This window comes from Grampus griseus, assembly GCF_964374135.1.
Source record: "Grampus griseus genome assembly, chromosome: 1".
Classification (NCBI taxonomy): Eukaryota; Metazoa; Chordata; class Mammalia; order Artiodactyla; family Delphinidae; genus Grampus; species Grampus griseus.
In genome coordinates this window covers 121,772,141-121,798,337 of record NC_139017.1, presented here as the reverse complement: position 1 = coordinate 121,798,337, position 26,197 = coordinate 121,772,141, and the positions used below count along the sequence as shown (strand labels likewise).

The 26,197-nt window shown below is 35.3% G+C and overlaps 1 protein-coding gene across 1 annotated transcript in view; it reads right to left on the bottom strand.

The window, feature by feature from the left end:
* The window catches only part of NEGR1 (neuronal growth regulator 1), a gene marked incomplete at both ends in the record, with an annotated part of 906,787 nt that overhangs the window by 163,676 nt on the left and 716,914 nt on the right, over window positions 1-26,197 (bottom strand). The window contains one exon of the mRNA XM_082653283.1: window positions 13,770-13,921. Coding sequence (XP_082509409.1) covers window positions 13,770-13,921 — 152 coding nt within the window. The remainder of the gene's footprint in view (window positions 1-13,769; window positions 13,922-26,197) is intronic.

Here is a 26,197-nt window from a genome sequence, read left to right as displayed (position 1 = left end):
CTCCCCACGATGCCAAAATACACAGATGCTCCAGTCCCTTATATAAAATAGTGCAGTACTTGCATATAACCTACACACATCCTCATGTATACTTTAAATCATCTCTAGATTACTTATAATACCAAATACAATGTAAATGCTATGTAAAGTTTATTGGTCGCATGATAAATTCAAGGTTTGCTTTTTTGGAATTTTCTGGAATTTAAAAAATAACATGAATTTTTGATTCATGGTTGGTTGAATCCGTGGATATAGAACCCATAGATATGGATGGCTGATAGTACTTCCACCTTCATGTGAGCAAGGTATTACTGACTTCATTTCACAAGGATAAATTGAAGATAAGAGAGCTTATGTAATTTGCCTAGACTCATGCCATTTGCACATGGAGAAGCCAAATTTTCCTTTATATTTACTCAGGTATAGTGGCATGCTGAAACTGGCTTGTACCAGGTCATGAAAGCCAATTGTTAAATTTGAAGGAATTTTGCAAGCAGTTTTTTAAACATGGCCATTGTTTAAATTATATTAAAAACAGATGTAATAACTACACAAGTACATTTTTATTATTATCTATGATCTTCAGTTGTTTTCCATTATGTCTCTATTGTAAAATTATTATATAACGGTGTCATACTGTGCATATTTTCCCAACTCTCTGTTCAGTCACATCACTTGGTAGCTTAAAATCTTCCATAATGAGAATATTGACACCATGGAAATTGGCAAGTGCTCCAAATTAGGGGTTGATTTATTTATTTTTGTTGTTGTTGATTGTCTAGACTTAAGAAAATGATGGAGAAATGTTAATGGAGATTAAACATAAAAATATATTGTGTCTAGCCATTACATTGTGGATGGTGCAAAAAATTAAGAATTTTCTTTCAGGAGTCCAAAACTATTATTTGTTTCAGCAAAAATTTACTTTCATCTTACTCTTTATCATAAATATAAATACCAACCCATCTTCATGTCAGAATAATACTTAGAGTGGGGATACAACTCCATTTGTCAAATCATGGTTAAATTGCAACCATAGGTCGGCTACAGTTACAAGATTTTGGCAAAAATCAATGACAGCATTCTATGAGAAGAAATTGGTTATATGGAATTTATGATAAAGTGTATTCTATATTTTATTATTATTTGTAAATTTTGTGATACATATTCTTTTCAGTTACCAACACACCACTAAATATATAAATAGTGAAGCCACCAAAGTATTATTTAATAAGCCTAAATAGAAATATGGGGAAGTTTTTGCAAGGTGAAAAATGGAATCTATTGTATTATTATAAATATGTAAAATAAATATACATAAAGACAGTAAGGTTTATGTGAAACTAAAAGGAGTTTTGTGAGTGGGGAGATGATATATGATTAGTATATAGTACAGGGAGGTAAACATGAGAAATAAAAATGCATAACAAAAGTCCGTTATGCCTAGAAGAGTATCTGTAATGTTTCTTAATTACAATCTTATAAAATATTTCAGAAAGGAAAGAGGGAGGTGTTGTCACAGCATACAATCTTATGAAGAAGGTTCATTTGCTTCCATCACAGTAAACATGTTTGTTTTTTAATTTTTACTTCTAAAATTGTAAAACATAATAGTAGAATATTATATTGCCTTACTTTTCCTCATTAATTTCCATTTCCCTTAAATGTTAGTACACATACTGATGAGTTTAGTACACAAACTCATCTTTTTAAAGTCAGTAGAGATTCTCTGGGAGAAGCAAAGTTTTCTCAAATCAAAACCATCATAAAAACAAATAAAATATCCTTTGGGCAGCCCATCCTGTGGCTAAGAATATATTTTTTAAAGTACGCCTGCCTTTTCCCAGGAACATATGAGAAAATCTTCCTGCAAATTTCAAGCACAACCAAGTTGCCTCCCAAATTGGCCATTTGCACTCCAGGGCTAGAGCTGAAAGTGTAGAGAATTGCCTAATTCGATTGCAGGCAGAATCGATGCAAGTGTGAGTGCTGCCCTGGTCAAAGGTTGGCCCTTAGGCTGCAACTTAAATCAATTGGGGGTAAGCGAAGTTTGATTACATTTTCAGTGATGAAGCTTTCCAAAGCAATTTTGAGCTTGTCTATTCAGAGGTTGTTTGGTTCTATCTCGAACCTATATTCCTGGTTACAGAAGCATCTACCTACCTATCTGTTTTGGAGATGATTAAGTCCCAGAGTTGAGGAACAATGAGAGAAAGGAAGAGAAAAAAAAACAACAACAAAAAAAAGAGGGAATGATCCAGAAAGCAAAAAATAAACAGCAGATGAGAGCCTATCACTAATAATATGTGAGTCATTATTTTATTTTATTTTATCTTTTTAAAAATTTATATAAGACTAAGAGGGAGAAAGAATCAGGGAGCATGCTAACAAGAAAAGAATAATATACGGAAAATTATTATGATAATGATAGGTGGCAGTCTAAGAATACTCTGGCTTATGAGACTCATTCTTTCAGGTGCTGCTGGCAGGAGGGATGTGGGGGAAATACAGTGGTTTGAAGTATGAAGCAAAATGGGTGTAAGAAAGGATGGCAAATATGGACTCCAACAGGCAATGTGCTAGCGTGAGAGAAATGAACCCTTTCAATTTATCTTTTTCCAGTATAGTCACGCCTGCAGTTGTTGTGCATCCATAGCTTATGCAAGTCTTCCTAAAAATGTGTTTCCTCAGTTAAATAGTTTGATTATAGATCTTATCTATGTTTGGGTAAGCATGTTATTATATCATAAACTACAGTGCTCCCAAGAAGTTATGATATTTTTTTTCAGAAAGTATAAATTTCCCCGCAGGTATGCAGGTATGACCGCTCATTCTTAAAACATAGGCTATTATCCTGCCAGTTTTAGGAAAATATGTTGCTACATCGTGCTTACGAAGTATTTTAGAAAACTTGTGATTCCTTCTAAGTGGACTGAGTGGTGACCCTAATAGATCTTTGATAAGAATTATGATCTGCCTTACTAATGAGACTGCTTCACATATGCACTAACTAGATTGATTTAAAAAATCAAAGAAAGGAAACTGAAGAGCATGCGATTATCTAATACCACACTTTAGAACTGGGTAACTCAAGTTACATCTTTGCCTTAAAACTATCGAAAGAGAAAGCTTTTTTATTTTTTTTTTAAAAGAATAAAGTTGGAAAAATCCTACCTATTGAAAATGTCTGCCCATGTCATAGATGATATAACATTTACATACCAGAAAGTCTTGCTTGCTTTATTCAAATCTTACTTAAATATATACTGGGCAGACACCTAATTTTTGTCTCAGGAGAGAAATCCCAATTGAATTATATTTATAAGGAAGGAAATCTAGCCCATGCTGGATAGACATATTCAATGAGGACATGTGATTTTCAGTCCCTTTCAAAGCAGTTTTATGGCTATTAAGACAGAATTTACAGTGCTTTAGAGAAAGGGTGGTCCACTGAAATATCATTGCTTTCACAATTAATTCTTCCCCTTTTTTCTGTTATCTGGAACACCAAAACAGACAAAAAAAAAAAAAAGCTAATTTCACTTTTCTTTTTGGTGATTTTAATTATGCTTCCATTGCCTGAGGAGAAATGGTAAGTTTAATAATAATAGCACTAGGCACTTCATAATTATCATTTTCTTCACACATAACCATGTATCTTATATTAGGGGTCACATTTAAATTTTTCAGAGAAATAAATCACAGTGCAGAAGTGGAGGTAGGAGAGCAGCTCAGACAGCTACCATGTAATGTGCTCAAACCATTAGATCAGACTTTAAATCTAGGCACAGCTTCAGGGAAAACAGTGCATGCTGGGTAAATATTCTTTAAGATACTTCTTAGAAGTAATAGGAGGGGAATCTCTCACAGGACCTCCAGTACACTCTGTCAGAGAAAAGACTAGGGAAGTAGCTGCAGAAGGTAGAGGCTGCTAATATGTTTTCTTTAGGCTGGAAATGTTGGAATGTTCTCATTTTTACAAAGTCTTAATAGCAACAACTCCCATATATATAGCGTCACATTTTGGCCTAAGTTGTTATAGTGTTAGAGCTTTGTGAAATAAAATAGCAAGCAAGGAGGTCTATTCTAGTGCCTTTTCACAGGTTATTGGCCAACAGAATTGAAACTGTGAACATAAAGGAAATTTCCCTGGAGAGTAAAATTATTTGTAGAGATGACAAAATGATTAGGCCAGCAGTGGAAACTCACCAAAGAGAAAAACACATTAAAATACAATTTTTTCTGTCAATAAAAAAATAATTAGGAGTTCAATGACAAAAAATGTACAGAAGGGAAAAATATTGTATTTCTACTTTGTTAAGAAGTAAGTGTAACTGTTTTTAATAACAATCCATACATAAATACTACTTTTAAAAAACATATATAGATTTCTTAGAATCTTAAAGATTACAGATGAAAGAAAACTTGGAGATTAGATATTCTATTCTCCTCATTTTATAAATGAGGAAACTGAGTCCAGTGAGTTAAGTGCTTTGCTTAAGAACCCCTCCAAGTAAGGGCCAGAAACTAAATTGTCTGACTCTAGGCTAGAGCTCCTAATAAAATTTTGTGGTTAAATTTGAAACATCTTTTGATCTTTTTGGTACCAAACTTCCACAAGCCTGATACATTTCAAGTCTGATCACTGACAACGGCAAATACCAAATCTCCCTTCTCCCTTTGGCATTTACTGACCCTTGTCAGCTGTATGAATGTATATGCCATCTCAGCAGCTTGAGGATGCAGCTGTCAAATTGCCTCTTAACCTGAGAGAAACACATCAGTAGAGTAATTAATTTTGTACAACCCTCTCTATCAACCTGACCACTTTTTTTTTTCATCATTACAAGTGAATGCTTATGTGCATGGCTGATTTAATTAATAATTCTAATAAAAAAGACAATATCACAGCAATATATATAAGTGCATTAATAAAGGAATCAAGAACTAGTCTGTTCTCTGATATCTAGTGAGATCAAGTTACAGAGTTATTGAGGTTATATAGCTCCAAGCCTCTATTGGTTTACTCTTCAACATTTGGATTATATGTAACAGAGAGGACAGAAAAGCAAACTAACATTTAATGAGCACTTTCTCTGGATTAGGTGCTTTATACAACATTTTACATATCCTATCCCAATTAATCATCACAACCCTATAAGAATAAGTAATTTGCCCTATTTTGTAGGTGAGACAACTGAGGTTTAAAGATTGGATTTGAGAGAACTGTCTAACATCTTGCACGCAGGATTGTGGTTTCAATTCAGATCTGTTTGATTCCAAAGCTTTTGGTGGTTGGCCTAGAGAGTGGAAAGAACACTGGAATGAGAGCAGGAAAACTAAGTTCTAGCTCTAGATCTGCTGTGCAACGTACAACTTTGGGTTCTCAATCACCTTCTTTGGGCCTCTGTCCCCCTCACCTACAAAGTAAAAGGATAGATCTAGCCTGGAAGATTTCAAACCTAATTTTCTGGACAGGCCTGCGGGTCACTATGCATTGTGATATAAAGGAAAAAGATGGGATTTTCCAGATTTACCTCCAAATCAACCAAATGAACTCCGATTTTATCTTTGTTTTATATTAAGGGTTTGCATAAGGTTTTATTTGTGGAAACAAAAGAACGCATTGCTTTAAAAAGTTTGAAAAAATTTGACTAGGTAATATCTGAGACCTACTCTAGCTCCAGAGTTCTGCCATTTGACACGGATAACAAAAGCTCTGTCAGCATCTGTTTTTGGTTCTCACTAGCAGCAATTTGATGAACTGGAACACCACAGGTTTTAACAGTTATTCTAACTGCTTCAACTGTTTAGCAGATTTTGGTCTTGTCCAAAATGTCCATGAGACATTGGTACACGCCAAAAGGTCTTTGATATTTAGTCCTGTCCAATACCATTTGGAAAGGACCAAATACACTTATGGACGTTTTGAATAGGACCAAATTTTAAGGACCTTTTAGTGTAGATCAATTTTTTTGTGGTTGTTTTGTACAGGACCAAATATCCTTTAAGACTTCAAACTGTTGGATATCATCTCTTAAGTATGGCAATGAATGACCATTTTGTGTCTAGCTTCTTGAGAATACATAGGATCTAGGTATGAGGTCAGGGAGCAAAAATTCTCCTCTGGCTGTACTCATAACTCCATTTCAGCAAATTTGTATACATCCACTATTTGTGTGATGATTATGACTGTGCATGTATATTTCAGTTTAGTAGAGTGCCATCTGATAGGCCGATTTAGCTATATCAAAATCTACCTGTATCTGCAAACCTAATTTTTGTCAAATATTTATTGCTAGAGCATCCAAGAGAGGGTTTCCATTAACATCATAAAGCTGTGAGGATAAAGCAAGTTGGCTCACATAGCATGCTGTCTTTAATAATCAACGAGTCTAAATTTATTGCTGCCTCTTTCAACCAAAATGAAAACCCTATCTCTTTTAAGTTGCAGGAGGGGAGATCAATTTCAATCTAAAATATGAATCATTCAAATTCATGGTATCACCTTTCACATGAAATCAGGGTTCATTATAATAGGCAAAAGTAACAGAGAGCTCATACAGTTGCTTAGTGGCATGTGGGGACATTTGAAGCAAGCAGAGAGCTGAAATATTACTTGCAAGGGCACAGCTGGTTCCATATTCAACAAATCAGTCAAAAAATAAAGTTTGCCTGCATCAGTCAGATCTAAACAGGGAAAAACTGTTATGCTACACACATTCTTTCTCCAATAGTCCTTCTCATTTTCCCTTTGGATAAGAGCTACTGACATTTTTTTTTTTTTAATCTCAAAGAGGAGGTGTCCATCAAATTAAATAGACTGGGAAGAAATATTCTCTAAAATGAGAAGAGATTTTCCAGAAAGTTAAATAGCCCTTGATTGTATAAAGCATTTAAAATTGGAACTTCATTATTGTCTCCACAGCGTTACTAAGAGAGAGAAAAGACAAAGTTTTGGTGAGTCCTTTGAATATTTTATGTGTAATATTTCTGAGGTAAATAAATACTTTGTTATTTGAATAAATGCAGATTCATGCATATGTGTGCACACACACACCCCACGCTCACAAGAAAAGGAGATAAGTCCCTGTATCATCATTAGGACCTATGTTCTAGCAAAATATTTGACACCACCTTTAGGAAACATATTAAAGAGTGGTTTGGCAACCATGCATTGTAGCAATATTATTGTTACCTATTTGAGACCGTAAGAAAAGATTTTCTTAATATTAAACCTTGAGTTGTTCTAAATACTTTCACATATTAGGTCTCATGAGAAGACTGTATTAAACCAAAGCTATATAAATGTTAAGTATATTATTTATATAGAGTTCTAAGATTTCTTCCTTCTTAAGTAATTATCTTTCCTTATTTCCCTTTAGATTGAGCCTTATAATATGTGTCCTATAATGAGAAAGTAGGAAAAAAAGCATATACATGTTTTACTTATGAAAATGACTTTTACTGGTTACTAAATTACTGATCAAATGATGATGCACATTTGATGAACTGGACCCATAGATGGCAGGATGGGACTATTCAGTTCACATTCTTTAAGGAGAAGACTTAGAGGAATCATCTCTTTCAGTTGCTCATGTTCAGGAAGCAAAAAACACGATTGAAAAATAATAATAAAATCCCCAATAATTCTGAATCACAAATTTTTTACTTAATAAGGAATTTTGCTATGAAGAGTTGACACACTGTCATCCATTATTAAGTTTGTTAAAGCATTGATCCCTGAGGCTGATCTACAGTGATCTGCAGAATATTTTCTCTTTCTCTCTCCCTCTCTCTCTCTGTCTCTGTCTCTTTCTCTACCCTTCTCTCACAAAGAGACTTTTTATAACACAGACATACTTCAGAAATTTCTGGACACGTAATCTAGAGGATGAGGGATTCATTGTATACTAACTCTTCTATAGTTTTTTTCCATAAATTTTGCTTTCCCCTTACTTGAAAAAGTATATACTCTCTACCTGAAGTAATTCTATTGATGAAATTACTGACATCTCTGCTTAGAATGACAGCTCCTCTTACAATTACAGTCTAAAGTCTATAGGTCACGGAAGGCAAAAGAATTTAAGGTGACTTCATATTAAATCAAAGCCATTTCTTGCTTCTCTGGGACCCGAGAAAGATGTGAGAAAAGAGGCTAAGAAACTAGAATGAGGGAGGCTTGCAAAAAAGCAAAAGCATGCGAAGTATTGTTCACCAAAGACTACAGTGCTGCATCTTTGCAGGTCAGGGAGTTGTTGATATACACCTGACCATTAGGCCTATTCATCAGAAAAGAAGCCCACGTCAGGCCAGCTGATGAGGCATCCAGGCAGATCATCAGTCTGTGTTCTTCCTTTCAGAGCCTAGCCTATAGAAAGAGTATTTAGTACACATGTCTCTATTTCTTCATCAACTTGTTAAATTGAATCTACTTATTTAAATTTAATCTGGCTTCTACTCCCAGTTTTCTATAGAAACTGCTTTGGCAAAATTCACCAGTAGCTGCCAATTGTCAGAGACAGTGGCTGATTTTCAGACTTTCTCTGGCCCAATGTAGCATCAGACACTGCTGACCCTCTCTCTTGCAGACAGGTCTACTCCCATGGCTTCCGTGGCACTGTCCTCCTCTGGCATCTCCATCCACCCCGAATCCACATGCTTCTACAGGATGCTTCTCTTTCTCTCCTCACTCCTCGATGCTGATTTTACTTGGATTTCAGTCTTTGCTCATCTTTTCACTCCACGTGGCCTTCAAGAGAAATCTTATTTACTCTCAGAGTGAAAACTACCACGTCCATGCTGAGAGCTTCCAGATCATATCTCCATTCTGGACTTTATAAAGTGCAGCTACCTATTGGACATTGCCTCCAACTGAGTATGTCTAAAGTTAAAAACATTTCTCTTTTTCAGTCTCCACCTTCTCCCCAAATATAAAATGGCTAATCCTCCTGTTATGTTCTAGCTTGGTTAATGTCACCCAAACTAAACTTTGGAAGTTATCTAAATTCCCACAATTTCCTTCCCATTCTCTTCAGATTTGGTCATTAACTGTCCTAATTATCTCTCTCATCTCTGTTACTCTTTTTGTGCAGTTAGCCCTCCACATTGCCTAAGAAAGTGTTTCAGAAACTAAATCAGTTTATGTCCTTCCTTTATTAAAATGCTTCAGTGGCTCTCCAAAACCAGAAGGATAAAGTCCAAACTCATCTGCAGTCCTTTCTGTCCTAAGTCCCCCAACTTGTCCAGTCTCATCTGTTAACATTCTCTTCTCCCACCTTTTACTCTAATCATATTAAAATACTACCATGTCTTCAAATGTATCAGATTGCTTCATACTGCCGTGTCTTTACATAAGCTGTTCCATATAGGAGTATTTTTCTCTCTCCCATTCCCACACCAGGCTCAACCCAATCACATCCTTATTTCAAGGGTCTCCTGAGTCATTAAGACTGAGTATATCATTCTTTCATCTGTGTCACTACATTGTGCTCATGATTGTTGTTGAATGTACTCTGCAAAGTTCTGCCTTTGAAAATAAGACAATGATGGCTAAAATAATATTGTGAGTTTTAGCTTAGTTATAATTCATATGGTGATATACCTACTCTAGATGACAGTCATTTCATGGCCCTCAAACTGGATTAAGAGGCTCTTCTCTGCCCTTGTATGCTACTGTTGACTATACTGCGTTACAGTTATCTGTTTCTTGTACCTCTCTGCTCATTCACTTGAGAACTCTTTGAGGAAGTTCCCTTTCTATGAATACTTTTCTTTCCAACATCTAGCACAGTGCTTTGTACATTGTAGGCAGTCAATATATATATTTGATGAATGAATATTGCTATTGAATAAACGATCAGAGCCTCATAGAACAATCATTTTACTTCTGCCTTTACTCTTTAAGTCTCCTAGATGTCTGAACCTCTATGCTGTGAACATCATATTTAACCTGGAATTAGTGCCATAAATTCTGGTTCATGCACTGAGCAAGGGATGAGGTTAAGTTATGAGCTAGAGTTGGGACATTATATCAAATTTGCATGCCTTCTCCCTGGCTTGCCAATGACAACTTACTTTCTAAACCCTCAGTAAAGTACTGGACAGTCAGTCATCAAATAAGTTCAGCCATCTATATATAGTTTTTGAAAACAATTGAACTGAGTGTTCTTTGGGGATGTGATATAATAACAATGAGCATTTATTCAATGCTTACTTTGATCCAGGCTAAGTGTTAAGTGCTTTACATGCATCCTCCCATTTAATTTTTATCCTGTAGGTGGGAGCTATTATTGCTCTCATTTTATAAGTGAAGTAACTGAAGCTTTGGCATTTAGGTAACTTACTCAAAATCTCACAACTATATGCGGTAGAACTGTGGTTCACATTATGACCTGCTTGTCTCCCTTTATGTGAAACACACACACACACACATTTATACACCAAAAAGTGCTACATTCCTTTTTGGATGGTCTTAGTAATGGCAGGACTCTAAACTACAACTTCTTGCCTTTTGCTTTCTTGTTGATCTGGAAAATGTAGGTTATTACAAATCAGGAGTAGATTGTAACAGAGTCAGGATTTATCCTAAATAGTTATAGATGGGGACCTGATTCTCAGTGGATAACACTCAACAGAGTGTTTGCTATGTATAAGCACTATACTAGGAGATTCACATTTATGATTACCTTCTCTTTGAGCATATTAACTATTCATGGATACAAATCATGAAAATATGATTTTTTTTTTAACTCATGGTATGTTCCACATATCATCATGGACACATGTGGCAGACTCTTTGGAGCCTAACTCTTTTCTCCTAGATTAGAAGATGGGCGAGTTAGTTTTACACACTCCCTTGACTATAGGAAGGGCTGATAGTCAATAAAAGATTTTTTAAAATTCTTTAGCAGGTCATAGGCTAATATTAGATCAGCTTAGGACTGGCCACTAGTTTTGGATCAGTTTAGAGGTTGAAGACCTTCCCATCCACAGACCTTGTGAATATACGACAGGAATTCTTATTAAGGGACACATTGCTCTCTCCAGCTAGTTTCATAAGAACTTTAAGAAAGCTGAAGATTTCAATGAAGACTTACAATGCCTGTGTTGGATAACTGTACCATTCCAAGGAGTTTTAAAATCCCATAAAAATGTGTGTTTAAATGTCTCTGAGTTTCATTTTTAATAATTTTTCAGTCAAACATTAACCCCATTCATCTTTCATATTACTTAAATTTTATATCTGGTGGATGTTGTTTATTTCTAAACATTTATTTAAATAGAGTTTTTATCTATTGAAGAATAGCACCCTAAATTATTTAAGTTCATAAAAACCCTAAGAAGGGCAAGCATGTTACATGTAGAGGTATATCTTTCCAAAATATGTTGCAAATGATAAAATTTATCTCCATCGATGGTTTTATATTTATCATAGTGGGAGACAGTGAAACATAGAAGTTAAAAGCTGAGGCCCTGAACCCAGACTGTCAGGATTCAGATTTTTGCTTTGTCACTTATGAACCATTTGACTTTGGTCAAGCTTTTAACTCTCTTCATCTTGTTTTCCTCATCTGTAAGAAGGGAATTACAGAATTTACCTTTTTGGATTGTGTGAGTATTAAAGGAACAAATCCATATGAAGAGATTAGAATAGGATCTATTCTATAGTAAGCTCACAACAAGTGTTGTCATCACTGTGATATTGCCTTGTATAGCTAGAGATTATAATACACATTCTACAGCTAAAACTCAGTTCATTCATTCATTTATTCATGATACATTCCATCACTTATTCAATGTTTAACTAATTCACTTATTCACTAAAGATTTGCTAATTGTCTATTAAATAGCAGACACTGTGCATAACGATATGGGAGATAAAATGATTAATCAGATATTGATACTGTCTTCTCAATAAATATAATTTGGTGGAGAGATAAAAACTAACAAAAGTAATTAATGTAAAAAATAGAAATGCTTAGTGCACTAAGAGTTTCCGGTGAGGTCATACAAGAGTTTTGAATATACAGATATTTCTTCAAACTTCAGGGCTGTGTTCAAAATTACAGGCAAGATTTGCAGGTCTTTCTTAACGAATTAATCAAATTTCACTAGTAATTCTTAGCACTTCTACCTACAGAAAGCCAGTGGCAAAGGAAGACAATTAGAGTCCATTCTGAAGATACCACATTTAGGAGCCTTTTCAGCAGTGCATTATATCCAGAGGACTGCACTAAGGTTGCCAGGGTAAAGCAAACAGACCAGTGATAATTGTTCCTAATTCGTCACAATCATTAATGCTTCGGTTTTGAAAATCAGAGTGTGATTTAGAAATTTAAATAGCAAAAGTTAATGTGTTATTAAGCCTTAAATTTGTCTTTATTTTGTTTAATTCATTTACTCCTTCAGGTTCTTGAATATTTAAAACATTTAAAATATTAATAACATACCAAAAGAAGTATCAATATTTACATTAAATTGGAATTCATATTGCTCTATAATATTTTCAATGATATTATTCATAATTACACAAAATAAATAATCCTCATGGAAGAAACTTAAGCAAGTATATTATACTTTGGCTATTGCACAGCAAGCAATGCTTTTCTTTCAGAGTGCGGGATACTAAGAAATACTTCGTAATATTAAGCTGGAATAATAAATGATGTGATGCTTTAAAAGTACATATAGCACAAATCATTTTCAAATGATTATTTTCTATTAACAACCAACTGATATATTTTATTTAACAACAGAGTTTCTTAAATCATGGCAATTCAAAGTTCATAAATCATGAAACTTCTTATTATAGTATGTTTTTAAACAGTAAGGATATTACATATCCCGTTCCCCATTTCTGCAAAATAGAAATGATCATGTTTGTGATGAACTCACAGTGTTTTCATTTTTCAGAGACAGCTTACTAACACAGGATGATAACATAAATATACATATGTCAGGTTACTATAAAAATATAAATTATCAAAGATCAGTATGGTTTAGATAACTTTGTGGAACTGAAAAGACCGTGTATTCTCTATAGTTTTCTGTGAACATTTTGAGAAACACTCCACTTCAAAATCAGGAATAGTTTATGGTTATAACAATTTGTTGGTTACTCAGCTTCTGAAAAGCACTAAAACTAATTGTAGGAGAAAACATTAACATATATTTCTTTCCCTTCCACTAATCCTTGTGTTTGCTCTTCTTTTTTCATTTCTAGTCCTTCGGAACTAAGACACATTAGAAATAAAGTACCTATTTTAGTAAAACCTTAAGTTGTATTTCAAAATACACTTTTGAGTAAAAACATTATCTATGTGGATAAAATATTTTGTCCATGATCATTTACTTACTATTTTATCTTGTTTATGGCATGTGAAATTCTCACTATCTCAAGATAAACATCTAAAGAAAGCCAACCAAGAGTAAATTCAATCTAAATTAATCTATGCTGAAATATAACACATTTTTAAAAACAAAACAAAACAAAAACTAAATTCTACCAAACCAACTGTCTTCAGTCAGAAGACATTTTTAGTGGATCCTATTATTTATATGATTTTTCCCTTTTCTCAGATCTAAGATATTTTTCTAAGCACATATGGAATTCTATAGGGATTATAAAATTCTCCAACACGCTGATTATTTTGGGGCCAAATTTCCTGTGTAAGGATATTGTGTAAGGAACATGTCACATCAGGCTGAGCTCTATAGATAGGAGCCAAAAGGCCCTGGGAGCATTTTGGCAACCCTGTGTTACTTACGGTTGAGAGGCAGGCTCGCATTGGTTGTGCCTAGCTTGTTGACAGCCACACAAGTATAGTTGCCGAAGTGCTCCTGTGTCACATTGGTAACAGTGAGAATGGATCTTGTGCTAAAATTCTGAATAATAATTCCTTGTTGGCCACTGAAGAGCCTAAAGGACAAAAATAAACTCTAGGTAAATACGTGTTGTGAATACCATTTTTATCTTAGATGGGGTTGTCATGGCAACACATAGACAGTTTTGACCATGCTGCTGTTAGCATATAACACGATAATAGTGCAATTATATTTCCTTACAGTAGTAAATATTAGGGAAGAGAGGTTGTATGACAGCGGTAGACTGTTCCCATGGGATTATTTGTGCTATATAACAAACAAAGCTTAGATAGCCACATGTCCTATTCATACATTGACTTGTATTTTAGAAAATTAAACACACTACAGCAATGGTATCTCAACTGTTAAAGTCAAGAAAAAGTAAAGGGAATTAAATATAACGATTCCTTTAAAAACACAAACTCATGATTTATAAAAAGTTGGCTAGAATATGTCTTAGCCATCTCAGATGATATTATTAGGTAACTTTCATGAAAGTTAATCCTACAACTGTGGTGGGATGGTTCTGAGTCCAGGGTCAACACTTACTGCTACTTTGTAGATATAACCCAGACAGATGACTTGCTGTTAAACCTAGGAAAAGCCTGCAGTATAATACTGAGGATCGTATTTAAAGTTGAGTCTTATCTTTGCCACACTTTACTAATGTGTTTTGGAAACTCCTTTAACCTTTCTGGGCCTCCATATAGGATTCAGTTTTACCTGATTCCACCCTGACTACTCAACGTTCTCGCTCCAGACTTACCAGCAGAGGCCCCTACTCTCAGATAGGCCGGCATAGCTCTACTGTTTTCAATGCTTGACAGTCTCGCTTTTGCTTCACACTTTTCCTGAATCTTCCCCCAATGGCCACCATTCCCTTTTATCTCTGAGAACCAGATTCCTCCCTCCTCATTTAAGTCTGACCTATGTCCTATCTCTCCTACTCTACTCTCCTTAAACGACTCTCCTCTCTCTCTGTCTCTGCCTCTTGCTCTACATGTTGCTCTCCAAATTGTTGTAGAATTTATAAAACCAAAGCCATATTCTTGCGTTGTTCTCTCTAGCAGCTTCCATACATACGAGTCTACCCAAATAAACCGAATTGTTTTAAATTTCTTAAAAGGCAAGGCCATATGGACATACTTCATTTTATATTTGAGTTCTACCTAGCACTTTAATAGTGGTATCTTGGATATATAATACATAGTTCATAGGTCAGTGGAGTTCGGGTGACAGCCCCACAACACAGGGATTGTTAAGTCCCCTTCAGTGGCCCTGTCAAAAAATTCTCTCTCTAAATATGAATTCTGCTATAATGAGATGCCAACCAAATAATAACTTCTCCCTAACTAACCCCAAAGTTTATTGTGAAAGAAATGTGCTGATCACAATATGTGATATGTAAGCTCATAGCTCAAATGGCAGTTAGCTTTTCTTCTTTAATGTGTTCAAGTCTTAGTACTAAATATTTATTTAATCATGAAGATGCTAATAAATGGCATTCCCCTGAGAATTTAGGTTGAACTCCTTTGCATTATGTTATGTGACTTGCATCTGAATTTAGATAAAATATACTGTAGTTAAATGCAGATTAAAATAAGCAACCATGCTTGATCATCTGGGAATTATTTGTATTTCATGTAATAGCTGAATTTGGCTTATCCAAAACTAAAACTTTAATCAGATTAATAAAACGTTGAGTTGAATAAATATTAAAAAACTTTAACTTGAGCAATAAACCTAATGACCTCCAACTCTGACACAAGAAAACAGGTTATCAAATATCAAGGATATGACAGCATTTAGTCATCTGTCTCATATTGCAAATCTATCAATATTTATGCTAAAATCCCACAATGGTTATTCCCTACTTTTCTGCATCACATCAATACATTTATTTTTAACCAATTAGTATATGTTATGTATACAAATTCACAGTTTCATTGTCCTGCAAGCTTCAGCATTATGGCTTAAATCAATTTGCCCATGTCTCTGCTATGGCTACATTCTCCAGAGGACTCAGCAACTCCCAAGACTATTAAACCCCTTTTGTGCCCCATCTCCCAAAACCAAGATTCATTTTGCTACTAAAGAATTGAGAAAAGATTAGTTAGGGTCTTCATTTGGCTAGGCTCTGGGGAGGAAATATCAAGGGAGTGTAATCAGTTACTTCACAGCACTGTTTGCTTATGTTCCTTATGGCTGTCGTTCTGAGTTGGGTTCCAATTCTCTGCCCTTTAACGTGTCTGAAGGCAAGCCCCAGATGGTGCTAAATCATGCAGTGCATCCATGCTCTGTGCATGCAGACCCATTCCTGGCCCGTGTCCAGCAGTGTTATGTGAATTCTTACCAAAGTGGCACATCAGTCACACTTTAGCAGCAGCAACTCCTGCTGCTGCGATCAGCCTGGCAGGTGATTATGGTCAATAAAAAAAGGAAGACATCTTCTCTGGGAGAATGTTCTTCCTCTAGAGGACGTTATCTGTCTGAGATGACTGGAAGAGTCCAAAGCTTCCTTTCTTCCATAGTTGGGAGTTTTAGAAGTACTGACTCATCAAGCACCATTTAAGAACCTGTCTTCACCTGGTAGATGACTGGGGCAGCATTTCCAAAGCTGACATTGAGGGAGAGAGACTTCTGAGATGATGTATATCTCTGAAAGGTGTATTTCTGTGATTTTCCTACAGAGATCCTGGGGGTAGTGGTAGATGGAGGGTTTCTCAGCTATTTAAACCAATTCTGAAAATAGTCGTTACTTACTACAAAGATGAGTTCTATACTAGGTGATTAGGGGGTAAGCTGGACAACACATAATCTTTGAAGATCTTTCAAGAAGAATCAGATATATAAACAGGTGTTTACAACAGCGGGTGGTTTAGTCACTGTGGGGACCCTTTTAAGATGAATACGTCTACCCTTAGGTATTAGATACAAAAAAATTGAACCATGCCTAGAAATCCCATTATGTATGACCCTAATGTAATTTCACTCCTTGACTAAAAACAAATAAGAAAAGAGCTCTTTAACTGATGACGCTTTTTTTTATGAAACAGACTTATCCTAATATGTTTGGATATAATTATATTTTCTGAAAAGAAAATCATTCTTTTTTTATCAAACATGTATTTGACAAACTGAATTGTTATTCTGTGTTAAAGAAAATCCTTGACAGGCTTCAGGCATGTGCACATGAGCCTATTCACAGGATGACCCTCGTCCCACTGGATTTTTCATATTTATCCCAGACTTGCTTGAAACCAGACTTCCTTGCATCAGTGATGTGAAATCTGAAAGTGACAACTCAAGCAATAGTTAACAACACACTTTGCAATGAAACCAGGGAACTAAATCCAGAATATTGCCTTTTTAGGAGTTCATTCTCTCTTTTCCTAAATACTTAACTCTTTCAAGTTATAAAAGAATGGTTCTTATACTGACTTAGATTATAGAATGAGAGATGTTTTCTTATAGCCCCTACCCTCAAAAAGAGAGAAACAAATTCTAATAAGCCAGGAATGAAATATGGCATTACTTTCCTCAGCAGGAGATCAGAAACATATAGTGGTTGCTTAGAAATGCCTGGTCGTTTTTATTTTTTGCATTTTTACCATTCGGTGGACCCTATGTATATAAGATTCTTCTATTACTGTGGACTCTGCTGTCCTCTACCCTCTGCCTCCAATAGGAATTTGTTCCAAACCACTATGATCTGACTGTGTCCTCCCAAAATTCATACATTAAAATCCTAAGTCCCAAAGACAATGGGGTTAGTAGGTGGGGTCTTTGTGAGGTGCTTAAAAGTCATGAAGGTGGAAGCTTCATGGTTGAGATGAGTACTTTATAAAAGAGGCTCCAGAGAGATCTCTAGCTTCTTCTGCCATATGAGGATACAATGAAAAGTCTGGGACCCAAAAGAGGACTCTCACTGGACCATGCTGGCACCCTGATCTTGGACTTTCAGCCTCCAGAACTGTGAGATAAATTTCTTTTGTTTATAAGCTACTCAGTCTGTGGTATTTTGTTATAGTAGCTCAAATGGACTAGGACACATACTGAATACCATTGTCCTCCCTCTTCTTTCTTCTGTCTTTTGCTAATGTCTCATAAATCCGTGCACTGCAAGCTATTTGCTTTGCCAGCAGATGCAGCCAACTCATAACTGACATAACCTGACCAACGAACTAGCTCTGAATTAGAATAGTTCTTTACATTTTTTAGTGTCAGTCAGAAGCACCACGTGGAAAACATACTAATAATGACGGTACTTCTATTTCTGACACATGAAATGTTAACAAGCTTCACAATCATAACCTCTCTTAGGCAGTAGCTATCTAGGATGGCCACAACATAACAACAGCAGAACTGACCACATAGCCATTGGCACTGATTGTTGAGGGTGAAAAAATAAATGGAGCAGCTAAACCTGACCTCATTAATTTTCTATATAAATCCAGCCTCACTACACATTTTGGGACTATTGTTTATTATCTGCTTTCCCAGATCAGGAGTAACAATAGATATTTCTAGATAAACAAACTTTCAGGTGCAAATAGTCACAGAAAAACTTCATTGTTGGTATAGGAAACATGTGTGTGTCAGACAACAACACTGTATTAAAATAACTTGAAATCGGAGTGGGAGAGATGTTCTTGAATGATAATAGACCTTTTATCAGACTAGAATTGCAAAAGAACAGGATAATAATATATCATGTCGTACAACTGGATAAGATGAATACAGTCTTATTAATTGATATTTGGGTGGTAGCATAGGAAAGATGGAAGACAGTAGGGGAAGGTAAGTAGTTCTGGAGTCATAAGAGTTATATTTACAAAGGAAAGGAACATTACTTCCAGCATTAGATTTCAGGCTTGTGGGAGTTCCAAGAAGTAGTATGAACTAAAGATATAACTCAAAAAAAAGAGCTTTAGAAAAAGTCATGGGTAATAGTAAGAACTCTGGTATGGTCTTAATGGAAATGAATTTTAATTTAGTTATCAAATGATGAGTAAATGCCTCTTATACTTGATTTAGGAACCAAAGGAAAAAAGACAAATATGACACAGTTACTATCTAAAGGGCCTTAGCTATACCTGAAAATCTGAAGATGACACTGAGGTGGCATATAGGTCCTTGCACAACACACCTTATAATGCCTCTCTCAGTGATAAAGTTCCAGCTTAGGTATATATTTGGCTTTGAATTCATGACTGTATTTCTAGTCTTTTCAGTGTGAGCAGAAATGCTTATGTATATAGAAAATGTTAGCTATTCTCAACACATTTATGACTGAAGTAATCTAACATAAAAATTTCAACATTGTACAAAAAAAGTTTAGTGTTAAGAGTGTAGAAAACTGACATTTAAGCATTTTCAAATGTATATCAACTAATCTTCATAGCAATCCTAGGAAGTAAGCATTATTAGTCCCATTTTACAGATGAGAAAAAAAAGAAATTTAGAAAAATTAAGTAAATTTATTTTCTACCATCTGATAAGTGGTAGAACCAAAATTCAAATCCAGGTCTTCTGACTATTGGTATCCTCCCAAAGTAGCAATTGATATATTCAGATCACCAAGTAGGTACCAGGATATTGTATTTGAGTTTGGAGAGACAAGTCAGAAATCATGGTTGTTTGAAGGAAATCAAGTTAAACCAGGGAATAAAACCAGTGGAGCTAAATAACAAAGTGCTATGTGGCATTCATGCCAGGAAAGCCAGGTTCAATCCATAAGGTGAAACTAATGGGGTAGAAAGTCAAACAAAAATGTAGGGTCCAGTTCAGCCAGCTGTCTGGAGATTTCCCTGGACTTGAGGCCTTTTAACCATCTATTATGGGCTTAACTCTGTCCATCAGTGCAGCATCTTACAGCAGGTGTCTTTAGCCTCCAATGGAGTCAGCCTTTCAGACTACTCACAGTCCCAAGATGAGAAGCATGAAGTGGGCTTTCACCTCCCTCCTCAGGCTACCTTCCTTGACACACACACACACACACACACACACACACACACACACACACACACACCCTTCAGCATCAATTCTCTTTTGTTTTTCTTCCCCTAGGTTCACTAAATATTTGGGTGGTAGTAAATCTCTCCCCACAGTGTATATGCATGCTATATCAAGAATGACAGAAAAAAATAAAACCTAGAAGAGTGTCAAGAATGCAACATTTTTAAGTCCAGAATTGTCTCTAAAGTCCAAATTCTAGTGATGCTATGGAGTTACTTTGTTCTCTCTGACTTGGTCAAATCATGATTATAACATCAAATACGTCTCTTTGTAACACCATTTCAGTTGTAAGTTTTCATATATTTGTGTGACTTTTGATTATGTTCTATATTTCCCATTAGAGTGTAACTCCATTCAGTCAAGGATCCTGGTTGGTTTTGTTATTCATTGTACTCTAAATATGTAGTAGAGCGCTGGGCACTTAATAGTTGCACAGTAAGTAATTATTGCGTGTTCTACTGAATGAATTATGTCTTTACTTTTTTTTAATGCTTAGTTTTTTCATCTGTGAAATGGGAAAAATGAAGCCAATCTCAAAGTGTTGATGTAAGAATGTTTTTTAAATGTATAAAATGTAATATCTATGCATATATATATATATATATATATATATATATATATACACACACAAACATATATATCAAATGCAGTAGGCACTAGATATATGATAGGTGTTATTATTGTTCAATGATAGGGTCTGTTTCTTAGAACGGATACATTTCCTCTCAGAGGGCAGGAAAATATTAAAATATTGAGCTTACAGGAAATTATTTTTAAAGAAAAGATCTAGGAGAGTGACTGAAAGGATCATGGCATCATGATTTCAAGATGTGCCAAACTCAGTATCAATTACATGCACATTATCAACCTCATCTAGGCTTTTCACAGACGTGCAAGGTAAATTAAAAAAAAAAAAGTAAAAAGAGGGAGGAGTAGGAACTGCTAGAAACCAGCGAGAAATGAAAATTTATGTGAACATGCTGCTATAGCAACCTATTGGTTTACTGTATTGCTTGGCACTTAAGGCTCAAAAACAATGTATCATTTATTCCCAGGAACAGACTGAAGAATATCATGCATCGCTGTCTTAGCCCCAAGGGGTATCTATCTTTAGTTGTACATTTGAATAAATTAATGTTATTATAATATGTTAGGACATTTTAATGATTTTAGACTTTATTAGCCTATTTAAAATGTATGTCTTATTTATTTTATGAATTTTAATGAAATTAATAATTTTAGATTAGAGACCTTTGGGCTGCCTTACTTGTGACAGATTGATTTGCACAGGGAGGATATTGCCTTTTAACCCTACATCAAATAAACAAAGGCTACAGTGCAGGTGTCAATCTCCCTGACTGCAGTGAGTCCTGTATCCCTGACAACCTGGCCTTGACTAGATTTCTCCTCTCTGCTTGAACTGCTTTTCTAATATCAATGTGCCCATGATTTTAATGTCAAATTTCATCCCACAATATACCAACACAACACTTTGCAGAGACCACGTTCACAAAGAAGAAATCCTGGGAAGTCAGAATTGAGCAACATATACCAGCTTCTCTTCTGTAATCACACATTGGGTTTACAGTGTTCCTCAGTCTAAGGGGATGATGCAATTCTACTAATATTCTCTTATCAATTTGAAAGTGTATTAAAATAAGAATGGCTTTACTTTATCAATATGAAAAGGCCACAATGCTTTCTTGCAACAGAGTGTGTTCCAAACACCATGTTAGATGCCGTGAACATGAGGGTTAACACAGCATCTTTGTGCTTTGACAGAGGTGAGCAAATAGGAGTACATCTGGAGAGCTTCCTCTTCTAGGAGAAAAGGTTCAGGGTATTTTCTGAGAGAAGGTGACATCTGAATTGAGACTAAAGGCCTAGTGGAAGGCAGCCAGTCAAAGGTAGCCAGAGTTGGGGTATGTGGAAGGGGCTTATAAACAAAGCGGCCAACATATGAAGAGGCTTGAAAGACAGAGATCATGTCACAGCTTGGGAATTAAATATTTCAGGATGGCTAAACCCCTATTGTGAGACAGCAGAATGGCAAGATTCATAGCCAGAGAGGTCAACAGGTGCTAGAACACAAAGGCCTCCTATGCCATGCTGTGCTGTTAGGACTTGATTCTAGGGACAATCAGAAACCACTGGGGCTTCCCTGGTGGCACAGTGGTTGAGAGTCCGCCTGCCAATGCAGGGGACACAGGTTCGTGCCCCGGTCCGGGAAGATCCCACATATCTCAGAGTGGCTAGGCCCGTGAGCCATGGCCGCTGAGCCTGCGCGTCTGGAGCCTGTGCTCCGCAACGGGAGAGGCCGCAAGAGTGAGAGGCCCATGTACCGCAAAAAAAAAAAAAAAAGAAACCACTGAAGGATTCAAGGACCAAGTGATAAGATCAAATATTTATTTTGGAAATATCGCTATGAATTTTAAGAACACGACCAAAATCCTGCTTGCTGGTGGACTGTGTATCCAGTATTAACACCCGATTTCAGAATGTCCCAAACCAAACTCAGCACTCAGATCTCTTCCAAATCTCTTTTCCTGTGCTCCCAGCCTCAGCTAATAATTTCACTATTCAACCTTGTTATTGAGATAGAAAACTTGGAATTACCTTCAAATTATCCTTTCCTTGTATTTAATCAGACACTGAAACATACAAATACTACCTTTTCTCTCTCTTGCTTTTAAACTGCACAACCAATACCCTAGTTTAAGCCATATTTTATCTTTCCCACCCATTCCTCCCAACTGCTTCCAGAAACATTTTGTGAAGATGGGGAGTAGATCATTTTACTATTCTTGCAAAGCCCTCCGATGGCTTCCCAATGCCTATGGAATCCAGCCCAAATGTCTTATCATGACATTTAAGATCCCTCAAGTCTTGCCCTAAGAGACCTTTCTAAACCTACCATCTATTACACCATATTTCACATCCTGTACCCCAGAGTATAAAAAACTCTCCACACAATGCTCAGATGAATTGACTGCGTTCTTTTCTTGCTAATGATTATTCTTCACCCCTTGCGATATTTGGAAATACTATTCATTCTTTCGTGCCCAGCACAAAAGCTACCTTTTCCCTGAAGCACTTGTTAATGCTCTGATTTGAGTTGAATGGACCCTGGCTGTGTACTTTCAAGGACTTAGGATTCCCTTAGGGTTTTCTTAGTACTTATTTCATTTTGGTGATTTTTGTAAGTTGTAAATTCTAAGTCAGGAGATGCAAACTGGAATTGGTCCACTTTCAACTTTGTCTGACTGGCCCAAAGTTTTCAATGTAATAATATGTATTTATGTCTTACATGTACATGTGCTCTCCAGTTCCCAGTAATTGAGATGCTCCCATTTGTTTCAGATATTTACCCTTTATCATCTTGGCCTTGGATGACCAAGTCATCACAGGGGTGATGGAGTTGTATTGATAAGACTTTGGTTGTAAAAAAGAGTGAAATATCATCAGGATTAAATTAATAAATTAACAAACAAACAAGCAAATACATAATAATGAGATAACATTAGAAATGCTAATGTTGAAAAGTTCTTTCAACACAGGAATTTATTTCCTTTTCAAATTTTGCAGATTATCTCACAGATAAGGGCCCAATGAGAAAGAGTAAAATCTCAGGTCATCAGGGAAGATCATTTTTAACATGGGGTGGCAATGAGGCTATTTCTAGTACCATTCTAAATCAAAATATGTAACTGCTACTCTTATAATAACGGCCTTGCAAATGAGAGGATGAAAGGGGTGATGGGCAGGGGGTGTGTGCGTGTGCGTGTGCATGTGCGTGTGTGTGTGTAGAGAATTATAATTCTAGTCTCTTCCTAATAATCAAAAATATGGTATAAAATCTAGAAAAGAGATATCTTGACACAAGAGTCAGAAAATTAAGGATTTTTTTAAGATTTATTAATTTTTTTTTAAAATTTTTGTATTTTATTTTATTTATTTTTATACAGTTATCCATTTTATACATACGTTAGGGTTTTTATTGTTTTTTAAATCACTTTATTGAGGTATAATTGATGTATATGAAGTTGTACATATTTTATATATACAACTCAATGAGTTTGGAAATTACTATACACCTGTGAAACCATCAATATCAAGACCATAAACATATCCATCACCTCCCAAGTTCTCCTTGAAATTAGATTTTACTTCCCATTCTGTACTTCCCTTCAACAAGTTATTTTACCTTTATGAGATAGCATTTTTCTCAGGCATAATCTAGTTAGAATTTTGCAAGGAATGGGTAAGTTAGTACATTAAGTTACATAATATGTGTTGTAAGACTGCAAAGTCAGCATGTAGGGTAAAAGTTGCATGTCATTAAAACTGCCCTTGACAATTCCCTAAACGTCCTTACTTTAAACTAACGTACTTTACAAGAGTCTCCAAAATGGAGGGCAAGTACTTCAAGGTGGGTACAAAGTGATCTGTTGGAGTATGGGAAAAAAATAATAAAATGTCCATTTATGTTGCATTTGTATCTCATCTTTTAAATTTTATCTGTTGTCGGTCATTTAATGTAAGCAATATACCAGTTCAGAAATGCATATACATAATTTACAAATAAGTATGCATATATTGCTAGTTTTGCTAAGTTTCAAATTTTACTCATAGGGATATATGTTCCAAAAATGTTGTGGACCACTGCTTTACATCATTCTCCATGGTTGGGCACTGGGTGAAATAGTTGCTTTTTGTTTTAGAATGATGTTATATTAGATACCCATTTTCCACCTGAGAATCTCACTTAGAATGGAGAGATACACTATCAGAGGCAAATGAGAATGAAGCATGATTGAAGTTTTAGCAAGGAATATGTCTCCTATTGTACATCTTTAGAGTAGCAAGTCCATGTCATTTAAATTGTTACTATTATATATTTATCTCTTTCTCATTTTCTCTCTTATGTAGCACCCAAAGCTTGAAGAGTTGACTCTGCTGTAAGTGCAATGTAAAAACGCGCACATTTTGTTAAACTACCGTATATAAAAATGCTTGAAAATCATAACGGGTTATACAAATGTGATGTATTCATAACTTTGACACACATAAATTAAATGAAAAAACAGCAAAGAAGATACAGAAAAATATTTTAACTCATTTTTCTGGTCCCCTTGAAAATAAAAGAAGGAAAGAAGACCCTCCCTCTTACATTCATTCATCAAAGTGAATAACTCAGATGAAATTTATGGCCCATCAAGATGATTCAGTAGTAAATAATCTAGAATAGGAAAAAAGAGAGGAAAGGTCACTCCACTTCACTATGATTTCTCAAGTTCACCTTACCTCTGTAAAGCCAATAGTAAAAAATCATCATTCCCTAAAATGAAAATCTAACCTGATTGAAAAAGGTCATCATACTTCTGTGTAATGTGAACCTGGCATTCTCTACCTGGTTGATTTTGGCATTTTTCTGTCCATTCAGTGGTACCTGTATACATTTTGTGACATGTGCATGCATGTTTTATGCACATAGATAATAAATCCTTTACAATAGGCAATAAGGTAATGCTCATCATATTTCCTCTGAAGCAGTGGTGTAGACTGAACCATTAACAGGATTCTGAAGTGAGAGGTGTGCTGACATGTTATTTGTTGTAAAGAATGACAAAAATTCATAGACTAAATTTGAAATTCATTGCTTAAAAAGTCAAAATATTATAAGTTCTCATCATAAAATGTTCAATTTTTAGATACATGTTTGTTTTTTAACTGATATATTGATCATTTTAATGTTTTATAACATATTTGTTTTTCACTTATGGATGAAATTTGTATTTACTTATTTGTAACATTTGTATCCCTATCTTAAATCATAACAGAGAATTAAGAGAGAAACCCTGTTGTGATTAAAGAACTCTAAAAAGACATTGCTACAATTGTCCATTTACCTAAAAATAGGCGAAGTGAATAAAGTATGTAGTATTTTATAAGATTGGAGCAGTTAAACTCATCATAAAAAATAAGAAGGCATGTCTTTCTAGTTTGCAGGCTTGGATTTGAGGAAAGCTAAAAAAAATAGGAGGGAATTCAACTAAGTAAGCAAATAATAAAATTCTGATCTAAGACAAGATGGTAATACCATCTCCACAAAGTGATACAAAACCTATGTTTTTGCAATACCAATTTAAATGTTAGTCCATTAAAATTTAGGTTATGTTTTTGGTCTTAATCCTAAGTGAATGTACTGTTCTCAAGCTATAGATGAACTTATTTAATGTTATCAAAAACATTATTTACTTAGCGTATTCTGAAGTGTCCTTTCACTGCATATAAGGAGTGTATTTCTTTTTAT